The following is a 20,710-nucleotide window of genomic DNA, read 5'->3' on the forward strand; positions in this document are numbered from 1 at the left end:
TTTAGAGGATTCAGGAGGTCAATAAGTTTGAGATGACTGAGAGCACAACTCCTCTCTTATTAAGGACTCATCTACATTTTGTTGTCTTGACTGAATTCAAATATTTGGGATTTAATTTGGTGAAGTGAGTTCAGCAAGTTTTTGTTTCCTGGGAGAAAAAAAAGATTTTTTGGGAATGATTACGTATGGATTTAAAATAATGGTTGAAAGCAAAGATGTTCTTTTAAATTATGGATGGACTTCATTTTTGATTACAACTAAACCAGACTGTTCAGGTACAGCAAGGCTCTCTGCTTAGGTCATGTTCAGTGATTAAATCCTGTAGTAAAAATAATAGAGAACAATCTGTGACTTAACACTGTCTAACCATCACCTCAGATGTAGTTAGGTGTATATCCTACACACTATATTCTTATATATTTTTCTCCTGGCTTTGTTTAATTCAGAGTGGCCTTTAAAGGAACTTTGATGTTCACCAGTACTTTTTATAGTTCTGTACACACTATTGGCTCTTCCCTTGATTGAGGAAAATACCTTCATTGTGCTTATGTATTTAAAGGGGGCAAATTATTAATTTTCCAGTTCAGTGTGTTAAAACCAGTTTCAAATAATCCCTGCTGCTGTGTAATTTCCTTATGGTGTGAATTAGCCTGAGCAGCTGCTTTGTGAACAGGTTATTTTAGAAAGGATGCTGATATTCCCTCAATGGGTAGGGAAGAAATTCTAAGATGTTTTCTTCCCTATGCCTTGGAGTTCAGGGTGTGATAGAACAAGAACTGCTCTGCATTAAAAGCATGTTTTTGTGCAAATAACTTTCTAAATACTAAAATGAGATGCTGTGCCTGGCATATGGCTTCTGCATATTATTGCTTAACAAGCACCTGCACCTCTGTGTGCTCCTTCCAGGATCCATCCTTTAGGAGCTGCCAGCACCTGGAGCTATTTCCTTGGAGAGTCACAGATTCACTGTGAGCAGAGGAATTTTGGGATGCTCCTGGTAGTGCTCTTGGGCTGCAGAGATGGCAGAGAAGAGGTTTCCCTGTTCATGGGGACTTGGGAGCTTGAACTGATGTGGATTTTATATGGGATCCTCAGCACTGGTGGGACTGCTGTGGGGTTGGCATCAATTAATCATCCTCTGCCTTAATTGTAGCACTGAGAAGGTGCCCAGTCATGAAGTAATCTCTAAGATTTTCATTCTTGAGCATTGGTTTAACCTCTGAAAATTCTGATGTGGGACCCACCCCTCTTCAGTTTCTTTCTACATTGCTTTTGCTTGCATCTTTATTGGGTGTTCTCCTGTAAAACATTTTTCACTGAGACCTTACATCTCAAAGTAAATGAGATTTTTTGTAGTAAAATCTGATTGATATAAAGGCATAGCAATACTTCAAAATAGTATTCCAATCAAACTCCCTTTGAGGGAAATAAAAGAAGTAGCAGCTGGTTCAGCACTCCAGCTAGCATGGCTAGAGGTAAGAGTGGATTGAGACTGAGACACTGATTGCAGGGAATAACAGAAAGTAATCCTGGTAAGATGAAAATTGTCTGAAAGATTTCAAGAATGGATTTTTATGAATTGTCTTGAGTGACCATCCATTGTGAAAAGGGAGGAGAATAAGGAAGAGGAGTTGGTTCCTTACTGCTGTGCAGTTATTGCTGTGCTTTTTCCAAGGTTCAATGAAGAGATGTGCCTGTCCTGCAAGCCATGGGATGGAGCCTTAGCAGAGCACACTGCTCTTGGAGATACTGATCTGTTCTTGAGGCAATCATGGGTCTTCTGAAAATAAGGGACCAGGCAGAGCAGAGGTGCTCCACTCATGACCTGGATGGCACAGAAAGAGGAGGCAGCAAGATCCCACCTTGGTTTAGATATGAAACAAAGAGTAGCCAAGACTTCAGACTGCCCCAGTCTGAACTGGAGTGTCCTTTGGAGCTTGCAGCAGACTGCAGTGGGAGAAAATCCCAGTCAGGAAAATCCACTGTCTTGCACTCCAGAGTGCTTTTCAGGGCCTAGATGGACAGGCAGTGGCACTGACTGAAGTTGGCATTGTCTCATCTCTGTACATTTTGTGGCTCTCAGCAGCATTTCTCTTCTCTTACCATTTGGGGAATGGCTGAAATGACAATTTGTGCCCAGTTAGATCTATATTGTGTGTATGATGTGCTTTAGTTGCACACAAAATCTTCCCTGATTCCCATCTGCCCAATGGGTGGGATAAAGCTGTTCCTTTTTCCTACTTCTTTACCTTATGGTCTTTCAGAGTGATGAATTTTCATGATTTTTGGTATATTAACCTGATTTACTATCAGCTCCTACTCTGATAATCTCCAACCATTTATTCCTTTCTCTTCTGGAGGAAGAGCATCTCTTTGTTTAGGATGTTGATGGTGACTGATTCCAGTCCCTTTGTGTCCTCCTTGCTCATCTTTGCCTTGGCCCTTGGGTGTGTACCTGGCACGTGGTGCCCAGCTGAAGGAAAAGCACAAGGAACATCCTCAGAGCTGACACAGTGCAGAGGACTCAGCTGTCTCACTGCAGTCAGAGTCTGGTTTTGTTCTGAATCTGGAACTATGTTGTGAATTCTGTTTCGTGCCATGAGTCTGGCTAGGTCAGAGTCATTCACTTCAGTTTAGCCAAATCATTTTGTCATCATCCATACTTAGTGTACTTTTGGAAAATGAATGGGATGAATTTGAAGAGAGCAAACCAGAAACTTCATAAGAAGTGGAGCTTTGTGAAAGAGACAATTTGAATATTTGTAGTGGTAGTGATACAATTAAAAGCAAATGTATATAAATCCTCTTCTAGGACAGGCACTTGATATTGCCTTAACATCCCTGACACCTTTATCAGGCTCTCTTCAACAGACCCTTCAGAGCTAAGGAGCTTTAAGAGCTGCAAATGAATCAAAACCACTCTTCTGAGATAAGCCTGCTGCAGCTTGTCAGAGCTGCACAAAAGATTAGTTGCACCTTTTGGAAAAATGTTTTGTCTTGTTCATGAGGTTGAATACTACAGCTCTAAAACTGATATTCAGGTATTTTAATAGTGAAATACTGTGTGAGTAGTTATTCTTGTGTAGTGGCACTTCAGCAGGAGAGAGCTCTTTGTCAAATCTCCTGTATGATTTTTTTGCAGCAAACCAGATCCTCTAGAGATCTCAAACATGGACTATGGTACAGCAAAAATTGACTCATGAACTTGCATGAACTGGGATTTCTGTGGTTTGGATTATTTCCTATACAGTATTGTGAAGTAGATGTTTAACACACTCATTAAATATGTTAATCCAGCTGAATGATGCAATTTAAGTTTTTATATTCAATTTGTACTACATGCACCTTTACTGGAAGTGGGAAAGATTCCTGCAAGAATAGTTATCCTTGTCATGTACAACTAAAAGTATTAAACACTGATGACAAATCCCAGCCAAATCAGATGTCTTGAATATCTGTACTATGATGTGAAAATAATATGGAAATATTAGTCTTCTGTTTTACCATCTATGCACTGCTTGCTCACTAGAACACTCAGCAGCATTCTGCCTTCTGTGCTAGGGTGGACTGAAAAACAGCAAGCATGAATGTACCCTGTCCTCACAAGAATATATCCATGAACTGAGATCTGGCATTTCAGATGAAAAACTTCTTAATTGCCTGGAGTCTTTGAGAGTGTCTCTAACCAGCAACCCAGTCAGGTAAGCAGAGCAATTTCTGCAGTAGTTTTCATCATGCTGTTTTTTGCTGAGCAGGAGAATTGTGGGCTTTGGGGTTTTTTTTTTTGAAACCAGAGTAATTATGCTAATGCTTGTTGACTGGAGAGCAGTGTTCTCAGCAGCCTGGGTAAGGACAAGAGAAATGTTTGCAGCTGTCTCAGTATCTCTGTGGCTTGCAGCAGTTTGTACTTGTTGGGACTGTTTGCCTTCGTGGCTGATCAGGTCTTTTGGGAGGTGAAATCAAAAGTGGAGCCTGTGAAGGGATGCACAAGCAGTAAGAGAGAAATAGCTTTGCAAGTTTTGCAATTGATTAAAAAATAATTTTTATTTATTTTTTTTTTCAGCTGGGTTAACAATTTTGGGCATGAAGGTCTTGGACTTCTGCTGGATGCATTGGAAAAGCTTCTGGACAAGAAACAGTAAGGACTGGATCATTTGAAGGGAGGGATGGGGAGGTTCTGAAGACTTTTCTTATGTGATTTTTCACATTCCTTTCAAGGCAAGAAAGTATTGATAAGAAAAATCAACATAAACTTATCCAGTGCCTCAAAGCATTTATGAACAATAAGGTAAGTATTGTTTTAAATTCACATACTTCTAGTTAGGACTTGGTTTTGTTGAATTCAAGATTCATATAACATGTTAAAAATTGGTGAGGGAATGGTTGTATATCCAGTGTTTAACTCTTTGGAAATGCAGCTCTTAAACTTAGTGTGACTTCTCTTGGGAGTCCTTTTCATGAATCTTTCTGCATTTTTTCTTCATTTTGTTAAACACCATTGATCTCTGGAAATGACATATTAGATAAAGAGAGGATGGTAGTATAAATTTAAGGTGAATTTAGAAATTAATTACTTGGAAACTGAAGAAAAATAGCTTTCCAAATTCAGATTTCAATGCATGATTAATATAATGCACTTTTCACCTGATTTAAATTGAGTAGGATTTGCTATTTTTTTAGCTGCAGTTGGTAAGTCATGGGTAAAGGCTTAGGTTAAGTTGTATCTGGTTTGATTCTAGCACAGGTTACTCAGGATTACAGAGTATGAGTACCGTCTGAAAGCTGATCTGTTACACTTGTAATTTTGTAATTTGGTTTCATTTATAGCAAAATCTGTAGTCTTGTATTTATGTATCCTCCTCAGTAAATAAAACTGCATCAAAGTTACTTACAATTACTTTAACTCAGTTTAGAAAAATCTCTCAGAAGAGTTTGTCTAATGAGGTGGGAGAAAAGCACATTTTTCATACTGCTGAGGTGCTTCAGATATGGATAGAAAATAAAAGATGATTTTTCTTCTGGTGGGTACTGATTTGACAAGGTCCTGGTGTCTTCCTGAGGAGCTGAATCTGTCAGGAGAAAGCCTCAAATGCAAGACTGGGGACACTGACCTGTGCCCCAAAACAGAGGTTTAGGTGGAGTTTTGGCAGTGCTGGTTCCCAAAGCCCCCTGGGAGGGAGGGGTTGGGAGATTCCCTCAGGATCTGAAGCTGCTCTGATCCAAGGCAAGCACAACCTTTTCACCATGAGCTTTTTTTTTTCCCTCCCAGTATGGTTTGCAAAGGATCCTAGGAGATGAAAGGAGTCTCTTGCTACTGTCAAGAGCAATTGATCCAAAGCAACCACACATGATGACTGAGACAGTGAAAATACTTTCTGCCATCTGCATTGTTGGAGAGGAAAACATGTAAGTGAGATTTTGAAGCTTTTTTTGGTGCTCATGAGTTGTTAATTTGGACACAGGTGAGAAAAAATTTCAGTGAAACCAATGCAACCTATTAAGTCTTTAATAATGTGGTTTGAAATTAGAGACTTCACCTGTTGTGTTGCCTTAATTCAGTATTAAATCAGAGAAAAGCAAATGGGCAGAGACCTGCACACTGAAAGGACAAATCACCTCTCTACCACAGGAACAAGAAGTTTACATTTACAACTAGGCTTTGGAACAGTTTAACTTAGTTATTAGCACTTGCCCATGAGATTTTTAAAACAAAGATAATCTCTTGGCATATGTTTCCTGTAAATTCACCACTGTCTTTATTTATTAAAGGTTAAAATGGGCAACTTGGTGTCTTCCATGCAATGAATAGATTTTGATTTCTGAAAGGACAGTTTATTAGCATTTCCAGGTGTTAAACATGTCAGCTGTTATCAAGTGCACTGTCTTGCCAAGCTAGTGATTTTTTCCCCCTCTTTGGTTGCTTCTCTGCTGAAATAATACAGATTTATTCACCCTTTTTTCCTATTTCAACATTATTCTTGTAGACATTTTTAACACTTGGTTCTTGGATTGTTTTCAACTTTCTGAAGATAAATTCATTTAAACTCTGTCAGTGCACTGAAGTTGAGTTGTGTGAACAGTGGGCTGAGTATGTTTAAAATGAGCAAGTTGGCTGTGCTGTGCTCTTGTGACAGTTTGTGTTTCTCTTAGTCTGGACAAGATTTTAGGTGCTATAACCACTGCTGCTGAAAGGCACAACAGGGAGGAGCGTTTCTCTCAGATTGTTGAAGGCCTGGAGAACCACGAGTTCATCCAGCTGCAGGTGAGTTTATTTCTGTGGCCTTCAGCTGAAACTGTGTAGTGCTTTGTGATCTTTAATTTACTCATCTTTTAGTGCTCTTAATCCAGTGATCAGTCACAGAGAACTAAATACCAATGGCCTACTGGTACTAGATTTTCTACTTGTTAGTTCTGGGAGGCCAAAGAACTTCTTTCCTGTCCCAAAAATAGGATTAAGAAATCTTGACCTTAGTAATTAGTGATATTTCTGTCCTTGGATGCCAGCTGTAATGCACAGGTAATAAATCTGTTCCTAGTGCTGATATTGTAGGCAGCAGTACCTGTTGTCTCTTAAATATTCAGATACAGGTTAATTATGGCAGGTGCAGCATGGGGCATTTGTGGCAGGGCTCCTTTTGGGATGAGTGAAGTGCAGCAGGATATTGTTGGTACTTTTGTCAACAAGGACTCTGCACTCCCTGCAGTGTGTTCAACATGTGCCTTTCTGTGTGCTTCTGAGGGTAATCTAGTGAGCTTTCAAAATTATCTTTATAAAATAAAATAATCTGCGCCAGTGGTTTTTGCTAAGTCATGACTTAGATCAAGTTCATTGCTGCTTGTGTCCATGGGCAGAGGTTTTTAGGCTCTGTGGGCACCAGAGTTTTGGCTGGTATTAAGATGCAACCTTTTTTTATTTGGGGTTGGTTGGGTTATTTTGGTACTGCCATTTTTGCATAGAGGCCAAGAATATCCTGATAAAGGATGACTTTGACATATTGCCTTCTCATAATACAGTAATTATGCACATTTTGTACTAAAATTAATTTTTCAGCTACCTTGGCTGAAAGATATGGTAAAACTGGGCAGTTCTCCTTGGGATGCCTTTTTCCAGTCTTGGCTCAGATCCACATCAGCTGTAGCTACCTTAATGCTGTGTTTGCCATCAGCACCTCTTGTTTCAGAGCTGATGAGCTAATGATGTCCAATAAGTGTCTATAAATGACATTCTAATCCTAATAGTGCTATCACTGAAGAATTCATTCTGGAGTTGTCTCCTACCCCCCTGACCTTGTTGATTTAAGGCAAACAACAGCCAGCACCCACCACTGCTGCCAGCCTCCCCCTCCCAAAGCTCACTGAAGGCACCATTGCAAGACTCATTACCTTGTTTCTGACAAAGTCCTTCTTTGCTGCTAATGTATTAGCACAAGCCATTAAGGCAGAGTCTCTGGCAGAAGCAATCAGAGCAGATGGCACCTCTTCTCTCTATTAATTTCAGATTGGACATGTGCTTTGGCTTGTTAAGTCATGTCATAGTAGTAAAATAACAAGAATCATTCAAGCAAACATGATGATACTGCATTATCTGAAGATGCAGCTCTATCAAGAGAGTGCCTTTGAAAGGGTGTTTTAATAGAAATTTGAGACTCCATAAGGTGTTCTATTAAAGCTAAATAGTGAATGTAATTAAAACAGGAAGGGGCTTTTTATCTGATTTTTTTCCTCTGCAGCTATTGATTTTTTTTTTGTCCTACTCTAAAGCTACTTCTATTTGCAGTTAACATCTTTTACCAAACTTGGTATTTCCCTTGAGTCCCATTTTAGTCTTGTAATGTGGATCAGCACTTTTGGCGTTGTGCTGCTGTCTACCTGTTTTCAAATAAATCAATTAAAGTGCACAGCTGTTCAATTAAGGCATTAGCCACCATCCTGAGACTTCAGGCATTTTGCAGCAGTGCTCTGCAGGAATGGAAAAAACACCTGCTGATGTGACTGACTGGGGTGTGGGTGTTTATTGGGTGGTTCTGATGTGGGGTTTGCTCAGTTTTTAGTTATTGTAGAAAGAGTTTGTTTCCAAACTGGTGAACACTGAGGAGAAAGAGGAGGAGGTACAAAGGGCATCTTTAGTCTGGCAATAACCAGTACATGATTTAGGGTGGGCAGGGCTGGCACAGGTGCCCAGAGCAACTGGGGCTGCCCCTGGATCCCTGAATGCCCAAGGCCAGGCTGGACATTGGGGCTGGAGCAGCCTGGGACAGGGGAAGGTGTCCCTGCCATGGCAGGGTGACTCTGGATGGGCTTCAAGGTCCCTTCCAACCCAAGCACTCCATGACATTATTGTGATGATCATTCATGTGGTACAAGTGTGACACAGCAGAAACACCCTGATATGGAAGCAGAGCAGGATTTGATGTTGCTAAAATAAACCCAAGTGTTGCATGAGTGCTGCATAATAAATAATAAATCCATCTCTGGTTTTAGGACTGAGCTGAAGCAGTGACTGAAGCTTTGATTTTCATGCTGTGTTTCTGATTGCAGGTAGCCTGCATGCAGCTCATCAATGCCCTTGTTACTTCTCCTGAGGACCTTGATTTCAGGATACACTTGAGAAATGAGTTCTTACGTTGTGGCCTGAAGAAGATATTGCCTGTAAGTCACTTGTGCCCAGGAGCTGATCACTCCCCTGTGAATGTTGATCATAACCAAACTGTCTAACCAGAGCTGCAGATGGGAAAGTTTGGGGGTGCAGAAGCTCACATGATCAATTCAAATCTGCCTTCAGAGTTACGAATTCATGTTCTCATGAGCTGTGTAAACCACAATAGCAGTTGAAACAAGTCAATGTATTAGAAATTGAATGAGGGTAGCCAAATTCTGCACATGCAGGAAATGTGAATCTGGCTGTGGAACCAATCTTGGATTCACTTTCTTTGTATCTGCTGTTCCTGTTGTTTTCTGTGAAGTCTGTTTTTCTTTAGTCTGCCAGCTGAGAGTGCATTGGGACATTCTAAGGAAAAATCAAATCAGAAATTCATTCTGAGACTGGATGTCTAAATTCATGCAGCTGCACAGACAGGAATATTTCTGACCAGGGGAGAGATTTGGAGCTCTGGCATTAACAAGCAGGAGCTGCTATTTCCCATTAAGAGAAATTGGTTCAACTGGAAGTTGGCTTGTTTGTTCTGTAGGGCATACCTGCTCTGTGAGCTGATGTTTTGCCTTTAGTTTTTCTCAGTTGAATCATAAAAAAGCCCAGGCACTGAGTTACAACTTGCTTCTGTTGTAAAGGTTAATGCCTTCTATTTCATCACGATACAGTCCTTCAAGGGGGGGAATTCTTGCTTTAAAAAGGAAAAATTAAGATACACTCTACCTTGAAAAACAGGCCTTGAAAGATAAGGAGAATGACGAGCTTGATATTCAGCTGCGGGTGTTTGATGAGAACAAAGATGAAGACCACTTTGAGCTGTCACATCGCCTCAATGATATCAAAGCTGAAATGGAATATCCTTTAAGGAAGTGCTGTTGGAACTTGTGTCATTTCAGAACTTTAGTAAATGGGAATTACAGTGCTCTATGTGCAGGTTATTTGTCTCAGCTGTGTGTCTTACCAGGGGCTTTGTCAAGCAGACTTCTCTCCAGTTGCATTTTTTGTTAGAAAATATTTAGATAATTAGTGCTTAAATTTGCATGTCAAATGTAAGTCACTGGGAACTGAATTAATTTTTCATAAATAACATTTATTAAGCTAAACTCTGTCTCATAATACATGAAGAGATAAAATTATACCCATGGAAGATCATAAGTTTGAAGAAAAATGAATTTTGATAATTAAAGGAACAAAATTTCTCATAGGTTCTGAAGCACTTGCTGATTTGTGACTTTTCTAGCTGGGAGGGAGCAGGAAATTCAGATTTCCCTTGCTTCAGAAGGGCTGCTTGCAGGTTTAGGGAGGGAGCACAGGGAGGAAGAGGCAATCAGTGGGAGGACTGTAAAATCCCCTGTAATGCTGTTGTTTTGCAGAACAGGTAATTACAAGTAAAGGTCATCTTTAGGAAAAAATGAGAAAAGATTGACCAGTGTGTGTTTGCCAATAGCCTGACTGAGCTCAGAGTGGAAACAAAGCTTTGTGTGCAATATTTTACAGGATTCTAAAACATTGTCTATGGTATGATTGCTCTGATTGATAATGAGGCATGTCCTAATTGTTAAACAAAGAAAATAATATTTACTGCTTAGGATAGGAGCTCAGAGTGTGGAGGGGTTTGACTTGGCCAGGGTGGGAAATGTCTGGGGAGCTGTGTTGGGTTTTTGCTCTTTCGTTGCTTTTTTTAAGTACTTGTATTTTCTTAACGATGTTTGCACTGATGTGAACGAAGTATTTCATCTGCTGTACAATATGGTGAAAGACACTTCTTCTGAAAATTACTTCCTGTCAATTCTGCAACATTTCCTTCTGATCAGGAATGATTACTATGTCAGGTGAGTGCAGCTGCCTGGCTGAGTTTGTGTGGGACCAGGGGCAAAAATAGAAATGAAGACCCTGGTAAACTGAGCAGCTCATGCCTAAAAAATCACTCTGAGATTGATGTGCTATTTTTTTTTCCATGTTAGTATGAAAAAGTCTTGTTAAATATAATGGTGTTTATTTCAAAGACTGAGGCATAGTCTAACACCCTCATCCTGAACTCCTCAACTCACTGGGCACTTTATTCAAGTTTGGGACCTTCATTGCTTTAAAGAACATGAAAGTTGTAGAACTGGTAATTGAAAATACTCCCACCTGCCTTCCATCTGGTCTTTTCAGTATCAGCTTCTCCAGTGTGTCTAAGCAAGGTCAAGGCACCATATCCAAAATATTTACAAATAAGAGTTCAAAGTTGATACTTAGGACAGTTGTAGAATTCAGATATTAGGAGTTAGTTACCCCCCCTCCCCAGCTGGATAAAGGCTTCTTCATGTTCTAATTGTCCTGTAAATGTTTCCTGTTTTAGACCTCAGTATTACAAGATCATAGAAGAATGTGTGTCACAGATAGTGCTGCACTGCAGTGGCATGGACCCAGATTTTAAATACAGAGGAAGGATGGACATAAATTTTACACATCTTGTTGGTTTGTACTCTTTGAGCAGTTTTATCTTGTTTTTCTTTGTGTTCTTCTGTCTAAACTTACACTGACACTGAATTTTTTAATTGGTCTGGAAATATGCATGTAAAGTACAGATGTTCTTGTGCAGTACCAGACCAAATGCTGTAGCCTTTAATGAAATGAGACCAAAAAAAAAATAGTGCCTGTTGCTTTTGTGTCTTGGGCTCACAGGGTAGTTATGGTAGGAAGCACTTCAGAGCTGTGATATGTTTGACTTTGTGTGTGATATTTTATTTAAATTCTAGATGCATGTGTGGATAAAGCTAAAGTAGAAGAGAGTGAAAAGAAAGCAGCAGAATTTTCCAGAAAGGTAAGTCCTGCTCATGGATCTCTTGAAGGTGTGGAACAGAATCCTGACAGGAGCACAGCTTGTCTCCAGCTCAGACTGGGCAATAGTGCCTCTCACAGGGAGGATGTGCTTTCATGTATAAAATCTGTGCTTCTGTGTGTGGGAAAGGCTCAGGTGCAGCTGAGTAGCATTAACTGTGCATCTCTTCAGTTGTGTTCCTCTGCTGTAGATAACTGATGGCAGAAATTCCACTTGTTGCTCTTCTGTCCTGAAATAGTCACAAGAAAATAACTTAAGTGCAGGTATAAGCTTAAAAAATGAATGGATGTTCTGTACTAACTGCAGTAGTACTGAAGTTTGTGTATTATGGAGGTGTGTATTAAAATAATTCAACTTCTTTTTTATCTGCTCTAAATGGCAGAACATGTTCTTGAGCATGATGATTTGATGATTGCAGATTTAATTTTTAATGAATTGAAGCTTGGTGCAGTAGATGTGTACTCAAGTTTGGTTTGAGAAGTCTGCAGTGTTCTCTTGGAGGGAACAACCTGTACTGAGTAATGGGTCTGGGTGGTTCTGTCATTGACTTATTGATGGAAGAAATTGTGGTACTAAAAGTGAACATGTTAGAAAAAACTCTGCTAAAAGAGTTAAAAGTGCATCAATTGCTCCAGCTCTGATATTGTTTAAAGAATTCCTGCCAGTATAGGCTCTGGTGTGGCCAAACCTGGACAAACTCTGTGCTGTTAAATCCTCACAGTTTGATGAAGAGTTCACAGCTCGGCAAGAGGCGCAGGCAGAGCTGCAGAGACGAGAAGAGAAAATCAAAGAACTTGAATCAGAAGTGAAACAGCTCCGGACCCAGGTAATAAAACTGGATCACATCAACTTCTACAGCTGAGTTGTCTTTTTTTGGTTTTTTTTTTTTTTGAGGAGGAGGAATTGAAAAGAAATGACCCCTGGAGTAACTTGTCTCTCTGGAGTTTGCAAAGTCTGCTCTAGGTGTATTGATTTGTTCTGCAGCCAGCATAAGTTACTAAGGATAGTTAATGGAGGTAGCATTTTTCAAATAGTGGTATATTCAACCTGTCACAGGTACCTGCTTTATTGAGAAAAATGCTCCTTAGGCTATAAAAATCTTGCATCCAGCCTGATTTTTTTTTCCCCTTGCAGGTATTTGTTTATGCTTTCACATTTCTGCTTCTGTATGTTTTTGCAGAAAGTTTTTGGTTTAGAAGTGTTTGTTTTTAGAGGCTTTTGGATTTATATGCATTTTTTGCTCTTACACTTTATGTAAGCCTTTATTTTTTACACCTAGGCAGGTCATTTATACCTTTTAGAAACTAACATATTATGATTTAGTTGGGCTTATTTTGTACTTCTTCAGTGCTAGGCAAGGTCTGCCTGTTGCTGTTTTGTCTTTATTTTTGCTGTTTTAATGCCTGGGATCTCACTTCCTATTTGGACACTGAGGGGGAGGCACAGGCACTCCTGTTCTTCCTTGCTGCTGATTTTCATGTTTGTGACACATTCCTACAAGGCAGTGTTACACTGAAATTTGACAGTCTGTTTTAATGAGTTCTCCAGCAATTGTTGCTTTATAACTTGTGGGCCAAAGAAACATGTGCCTTGTGCAAAGGAAAAAATGTACTTTTAGTCTAATTAATTGTTAATCCTGTTTTATTGATTGTAGCACAGTTCAGATTATCCAGACATGGCAGGGCATTCACAGTGATGCTGAGCATTGGTTAATTAACCATGTAATTCTAGTGCCTGTTCCCTTTGCCAGTGTTATGCTCCCCACAGAATGATGACACTTATTTTTAGCTGCACTCACCCCTCTGCTGTTTCTCTTCCTTAATAATTAGTAAGAACTTATTAGAATGGCTATTGTGATTGCTTTCCTCCTCTCACCAAAGCAGCACCCTCAGATTTAAAAGACAGCTTGTTGCACACCCTTCACCTGTGCAGGTGTCAGAGCAGTTCTGAACAGTTGTGCTCCTGTGACCTCCTGCACTGCAATAGCTGCTGCTCTCATTGCTGGGGAGAATTTTCCAGCAGCAGATGAGTGTTGTTAAAATTCAGCCTGGTTATTCTCATCCATGATGCCCAAGCTTGCTGGGGTATCCTAAGTGGGATAAATGTTTTGTGCATTGGGAAGAAATAAAATGCTGTTCTGTTCACTTAAATGTTACTGCTACTATTAAATTTTCTTTAAAATTGAAACAATTTGTTTTTATAAAAATGCTAGGTTATTCAGTTTACTTGGCAGCTTTATGGTACGTGGTATAATCTATTGTTATTGTTTCTCATTTAAATAGGAGAACAATTGCATTTCTCACTTTCTTGAGGTGCAGTTGGCTAAAAACCATCCTGATTGGTTCAGCTTTGTATCAAACTGCCTCCTGTCACTGGTGAAACGAATTCCTCTTTTATGTTCCAGGGTCCAGTCCAGACAGAAGTCCCAGCAGTACCTCCAGCCCTCCCAAGTGACAATGTCCCTCCATCTCCAGCACCTTCATTCCCTGGAGCCATTCCTCCTCCTCCTCCCCTCCCTGGTGTAACAACAACAATTCCTCCTCCTCCTCCTCTACCTGGTGTAACACCAATTCCTCCAGCACCTCCCCTACCTGGTGCAACAACAACAACAACAATTCCTCCTCCTCCTCCTCTACCTGGTACAATAATTCCTCCACCACCTCCCTTGCCAAGTGGAGGGATTCCTCCCCCCCCTCCACTCCCTGGTTCAGTTCCTCCACCAGCACCTCCTCTCCCTGGTACAAACATCCCAGCTCCCCCTCCTCTGCCAGGGCAACCAGGGCCTCCCCCTCCTCCTCCTCTGCCAGGGCAACCAGGGGGTCCCCCTCCTCCTCCTCCTCTGCCTGGGGGAGCCATCCCTCCACCACCACCACCTTTGGGGGGGCCCCCCATGCCTCCCCCTCTGGGAGGGGTTCCCTTTGCTCCCTTCCCAGTGATCCCAGCATTGCCCCATGGCATGAAGGAGAAGAAGAAATATCAGCTGGAGGTCTCAATGAAGAGAATCAACTGGTCAAAGGTATGACAGGAGGGGTGGGGATGATGTTCCTTCCCCTCCTTCCCTTCACAGATACTCTTGGTACCATGCACTGATGGGTTTTTGAGAATCACCTTGGCAGAACTCTGTTGTACCAATATCCCAGAAGCCAAGTGACTTCCAATGCATTCTGTCAACTGCAGTGAACATGAAGTGCAGCTTTGCATCAAGTTATATATAAAAAAATATTTATCTCCAAATTTAATTAAAGCAACTTTCACACATATCTAACAAAACAAACCAACTTAAGCTTTTTAAGTTCATGGTGTTTAATGTAGCTGTGAGTTCAGAGATTGGTGATATCAGACCCTAATGTGACTTGTTAATTATTTATCCCAGATATTTATTGGTTGTTCTCAATTAGTGATGTGCTGGAGCAGGGCTGTGGCCACTGGGAGGAGCCATGGGACTGCTCAAGGGAAAGGTTTGGGCACCATGAGCTTCCAGTGTCTTAACATGGTTGTATTTAATCAGATTTCATTTTTAAAATCATCTTAAAATATAAACATTGCTTGAGCAGTGTAGTGCAAACACAATCTGATTTGCAAGTGAAGCCTGGAAGCAGTTCCCAGTTATTACTTGCCTCTCAGTAAATCCAGTCCTTTAACAGAAGTTCTGCAAACATCCAGGTGTGTGCTGGGCTGTGCTGTTTTCAAACCCCTTCTGATCACTGTAGCCACTGCTCCCCCCATATAAAGAAAATAAATGGGGATAGTAGATGATTGCATCTGTTATCAAGATTAAATCATTGCATTTGGAAGTTGTGGTTGGTAGTTTTTGAGTGGTATAAAATATGACAGATGTGTGGATGTTTGGTGTAGGAAAAAGTACCAAAAACACCAAATCAAGGCAAATGAAAGGAGGACTTGTATTCCAGGTGGGGTTCCTCTAAATTCTGAGTGGTCAAAAGGCTTTCTTTGAGGCAAAAAAACAGCAGAATAATCCCACCAATCCTGCAGGAGGAATCCAGAAGGTTGAGAGAGCCTGTGTGGAAATGCATGGCATGCCAATTTATAGCTTCTTTTGGCAGAAGAATTAATGCTTCAGTGATTTCAAATGATTTCAAAATATTTGGAGATGCACTAAAACAATCTGAAAGTGTATCTAGCATGGCAGTTTAAAAACAGGCTTTCAATATATTTAACCAGAATGATATAAAACAGCCAACCATGTTTTTAGAGTATTAATTTAAATAAATTTTAAAATAAATTTGGAAATCTTTGCTTTTTCTGTAATTCTTAGAAAATAATCTGCATCAAAGGATAAGTGATGCTTTCTTCACTGTGGGAGGAGGAATTAAGTATCTTGGGGAGAAAGGAGTGAATCAAGATGCATTGCTGAAATTTTGTAACTGTGGGACACAGGCTGCTGTCCTGTAAACACAGAGAAAAACAAGCTTTTCTTTTTTAACACATATTGGTAATTGCAACCAGTTTCATTGTGCTCATTGCATTGGGGAGTTGATGGGAATAATTTCTGGAGTGTCTCTGAGCACTGCCTGTGACAATGGCAAGGAACTGCAGATGGAGGCTTTGCCTAAGTGCTCTGGGAACAGTGCCAGAGATCTCCTGCCTACTGAGAAAGTGCAAAGTCTGTTTGATCATCACTTTTAAGGAGCCATCATTTGAGAAATAAAATTCTTACTGTTTAATTTAGTCCCTTTTGCTGTAACTGTCTTCCCCATTAGTGTTGGATTAAGGTAGTTTTTTAAAATGTCCTCCCTGGAGCTGCTGCTAAAGCAGGGCTGAAGGGTGGGGGGCCAGGGGTGTTGCAGGGAATTGGAGTGAGGCTGACAAATGCAGTGTTGCCAAATTCCCTGCATTTCATCTTGAAGTGAAATAGCCCTTACAAACACTAATTAATAATGTGTTAAAGCTGTTAGAGGAATAGGTTTTGAAAACAGAATAGCAGTTCTGAGTCATACATGAAGAGTCAAGTTATCTTTCAGCTTCTGTATTGCAGAATATTTTCTTCCTTTAATCCAGACTCGTCCTGGGTCTGTGCAAGGTCCCCAGGGACAGTTCATTCCTGCTAAGTAGTTCCATAGAGTTCTCAGGGAAGAAGTGCTGAGGAGTTAGGGAGCTCTGGGAGGGATTGAGAGAGCTGGAACCCTTCAGAAGGCAGCTGCTGCTGTTAGCTCTGGTTGGGAACCAGAATGGGACCAGGGCACTAAATCCCTTTTGTTCCTTCTGGAGCTGAACTTCAGCCCTGCTCTCACAGAAGTTCTGAGCATTTGTTTGAACCTGGCTGTTGAAAACACTCCTTAGTGACTCTGGAGATGCTGTTTGCCTTTCAGATTGAGCCTCAAGAAATAGGAGAAAACAGCTTTTGGGTAAAAGCTGAAGAAGATAAATTCGAAGACCCGGAGCTGTTTGCAAAATTGGCACTTACCTTTGGAACCCAAATGAAAGGTACATTCTTCCTTTACTCTTTATTGTGCTTTTATTAAGTTTAAAACTGTGCAATGGCAGTTTCTTTTATGCTTTGTGCAATACCATGGAGTTTATATGATGGTTTTATAGCAGGAAGATGATTTAAAACATATATTAAGCATAACAGTCTATTACAAGAATTGCTTCCCCTTCACTTTACAGCATGAGGGGAGGAACCTTTTTGCAATAATACGTTTAAAAAGTGCACTGTATGTTCCAGACAGATGTGAGTTTTCTTCTAATGAAATTATAATTAAATTTAAATTCTGATCCTACAGTCATGTTTATTTGCATTATTATTCCTAGCTGAGAATTTCTGGAATCAGAACAGCAGTTTTTATTAATGCAGTGTTAAAAAAGATGAAGTCAGGAAGGGCTCTCAGAGGACTGAAATGAGCTATTTCTTGGGTAGTTTCCTTGAATTATTTCAGAATGGTTTTTTTTCTGTGTTCTTTTGAAACCTCTTCAAAGAGTTGGTCATGGCTGTGTTTTTCATAAGATAGATTCATATTCCTTCCAGTAGTCAGTGAATTTAAACCATTAGAATTCTCCTTTTGCAGCACACCTTGGAACCACTTTCTGGTCTAAATGTTCAGCTGTTCCATGCAGAAATTCAAAATCACCCTTTGCAGTCATTTAACATTCTTGTCCATGCCCAAGCTGGATTGACTCTTGATTCCCAGCACTGCAGGGAGGGTAAAATGATGTGGAGTTGGTCTCTTCTTTTGGTGTGCCAGGAAGACCTTTCAGGGAAAGAAAGCCCAGCAGCAGATGACAGAAGGGCATGGGCCCCTCCTTAATGAAAAGGACAAGCTTGTGCCTTGAGCTGAATTCTTTCATCAGAAATCTGAAGAAATGTTTTGGAATTCCTGAAAAGCTCCTTCATTAAAAATGCTGAAAAAACCCTCTCAAAATATTGACAGAGCTGACAGTTTCCAATGAGAGGAAATTCTTGTTGACACAGTTGCACAGTTGTAAAACTAGGAGCAACAGCAACTCCTCCAATAGCTTGGTGCACTGACAGCCTTGCAGCTCTTTCCTTGTGTAGTTCCCACTTAATGGTTGTGAAAAACAAGATGCCATAACAAAGGATGCACACTCAAAATGCTGCTGCATAATGTTCAGGATATGAAAATCTTATTTTGCAAAAGGGTAAAGTTGTCTGAGTTCAAGGATTTTTTTTTAACTTGAAAACCTACTGGAAGTCAGAGATTTTTGGAGCATTTAGCTGCAGCACAGACCCAAAGAACTGCATGCCAGGAGCAGCTTTTTTCCTGCAGCTGCCATCTGCAAAGGGAACATGGAATGATGGTCACTCTTCTTCCTCCCCTTTTACCTTCAGCAGCTCCAAAATGTCCCAAATATTTATTCCAGGCATCATCTGGGATCAGATTTCCCCCTTGCTTTAGTCCCATTTCATGAGCTGGTCTCCAGGTACATCATTGGAGAGGATAAAAAGCCAAATAGAAATGCATGTGATATTCTCTGAAGAACACAGTCAGCCTGTAAAACAAACAAAGGGATGAGTGGAAGCAAACTGACAATTGCCAAAAGCAGTTTTGGATGACTTAGTGTTTACTGTCTTGTATTCTGTGGAATTTTGGAATGCCAGTGGGAATGGTAACTGAAGTAAAAGAACTGGTAGTGTAGACATTTATTAACAATTTGTGATTCTGTGTAAGTGGCAGCACTGGAATTTGGTTAAACCTCTGAATTCTGTTCATGGTTCTTTGGTACAATGAGTAAAACACTTGGTGAATTTTTCTCATTAAGCCCAGTTTTGTTTTAGGATACTCCAAAAATGACTTAATGTGGCTATCAGCAAGCTGTGACTGCCTTGCTGTTTCAGTGCTGTTTGTTTTAGAGGAATGCAGCCAGAGCTGAAGGGAGGTGGAACTTTTGGGGAGAAATATTGTTATCAAGTTGAACAGTAATTTTTTATTGCTGTATTATTAATCCAGTGTGGTTGTACATCTCAGGAAACCTAGGCTACTGTTTTTTGATGGAGTTGGGGGTGTGTATAATTTAATTTTGTAAATTAACCCCCCCAACAAACTGAAATTAACAGTTGAAAATATTAGTGTTCTTGTCAAGAACCTACTTAAATCTTTGAAATTATTGAAGCAGGTCATGTTACCTTGAGCACTCATTTACCAAACTTTGCTTTTGTCCCTTAACTGGTATGAAATTTTCTCTCTGGCCACCAGCAGAGCAGAGCAGCACTGTCATGTCTCCAGTGCTCAGTGCAATATGATGTCAAAAAGCTCCTGTTGAATTTCTGGAATGTTAAATCCATGCAGGATTGAATGCTCAGCTGTCTCCTGCCAGGTCCAGGTAAAGGCTGCAGTGCTGGGACTCTGCACAGGTTGTGACACATCCCACACCCAGACCTGTGACAATCCTCAGTGCTGGGCCTGCTATCACAATCATTTCTCACTGTTTGATTGATGCTCTAATTGCAAAACACTGCAAAGCAAGTTAATGCCTTCTCCCTAAAGGATCATGGTAATTTCTGCCTCTTGTAATTTAGGTTGTGTATTTTGCCAGTCAAGAATGATAGTGCTCTGAAGAAATTAATTATGTGTACAGTAGGTCTGTAAAGGTAGTAATTAGTACATAATAGTCTGTAACTACTGGGATTGTTCCAATACAGAATTCATTATCCATCCAACTTGCCTCAGGGGAAAACTTCTCGATCAGGGTTCTGTTGCTTTACAATTAGACTTTTAAAATACAATCCAACAATCATTTTCATATGTTTTCAAAACTGGAGTAAGGTCTTGATAGCTGAGTTGCATTTTTCACATGAAGGAAATTTGAGTGGAAAGGGACAAGAGAAAAGACACACTTCCATGTAAGCTGTAATTAAACAGAACATGAGCAAAATGTTCAGGTTTTGATTTTTATGAGTAATGTATGTAATGTATAGAACATGTATATAAATGTGTTTAATGTATAAATTATATAAAATATAATAGGTCAGTGCACCATTAAACTTGAAGGAAAACTCTTTGCATTCATTTGCATTTGGGACTTGTAAATACAAGGAGCAGCAATTAGCACTTTTAAAAAATGGCTTTGAATTGGCAATGCTGAGAAGCCCAGATCTAATTCATCAGAGAACTTCAACATTGGGAAGCTTTCAGTGGATTCAGCTGTGGCCAGCTTTCCTTTAGACAGCTGTATTGGTAGGTGTGAGGCAGCAAGGCTCAGTTGAATGCAGAAATCTCTGGTGTTGAGCACAGCTGTGCTGCTCTAGCTCAGCTACCTACGCTGCTCTGTGAACAGAGAAGGGAAGAAAATCCTCTGAACTCATCGTGGCTTTGCTTCAGGATTGCAAACTGCAGGTGGCTCCCTTGGCCTGCTGATTCTTCAGGCTGTGTTTGTTTGCTTCCTTCCCCTGCTCAGCCTCTCCTTTGCAGGAGGGTGGGAATCCAGAGCAGAGCAGGCTCAGCTTTGCAGTGCAGGGTCACCCAGGGCTGTGTGGCAGAGGAATTTCATTTCCTTGCATTACACACGAAGGTCAGCAGTCAGCAGATCTGCTTCACACACAAGTGCAGCACATTGGTTTGTTTTCAGCTCTGGATGTATTTGAAATTGTTGTTTTTCAGCAACAGAATAAATTCAAGTACCATAAAGTGAGTTATTAGTTTACTGGTTTTCACTTTCCTTCTCTTCTCCACTGGATTTATCCAATAGATAAACTCTCAAACTCAAGGGTGAAAAAAAGCTTTGCATGGTTTAAATAAACTGCTGCCTGAAATTAT

At 40.4% G+C, this 20,710-nt stretch overlaps 1 protein-coding gene across 3 annotated transcripts in view; it reads left to right on the forward strand.

Moving 5' to 3' along the window:
* DIAPH2 (diaphanous related formin 2) overlaps positions 1-20,710 on the forward strand; it is a 163,251-nt gene that overhangs the window by 22,468 nt on the left and 120,073 nt on the right. For all 3 annotated transcript variants that reach the window (XM_033072238.2, XM_033072239.2, XM_033072240.2), the window contains 13 exons: positions 3,562-3,701; positions 4,064-4,138; positions 4,219-4,288; positions 5,270-5,406; positions 6,151-6,262; positions 8,539-8,649; positions 9,386-9,504; positions 10,366-10,482; positions 10,995-11,113; positions 11,395-11,459; positions 12,199-12,303; positions 13,882-14,493; positions 16,808-16,922. In XM_033072238.2, the coding sequence (XP_032928129.1) occupies positions 3,562-3,701; positions 4,064-4,138; positions 4,219-4,288; positions 5,270-5,406; positions 6,151-6,262; positions 8,539-8,649; positions 9,386-9,504; positions 10,366-10,482; positions 10,995-11,113; positions 11,395-11,459; positions 12,199-12,303; positions 13,882-14,493; positions 16,808-16,922 (1,897 nt within the window). The remainder of the gene's footprint in view (positions 1-3,561; positions 3,702-4,063; positions 4,139-4,218; positions 4,289-5,269; positions 5,407-6,150; positions 6,263-8,538; positions 8,650-9,385; positions 9,505-10,365; positions 10,483-10,994; positions 11,114-11,394; positions 11,460-12,198; positions 12,304-13,881; positions 14,494-16,807; positions 16,923-20,710) is intronic.

This window comes from Catharus ustulatus, chromosome 14 (assembly GCF_009819885.2).
Source record: "Catharus ustulatus isolate bCatUst1 chromosome 14, bCatUst1.pri.v2, whole genome shotgun sequence".
NCBI lineage: Eukaryota > Metazoa > Chordata > Aves > Passeriformes > Turdidae > Catharus > Catharus ustulatus.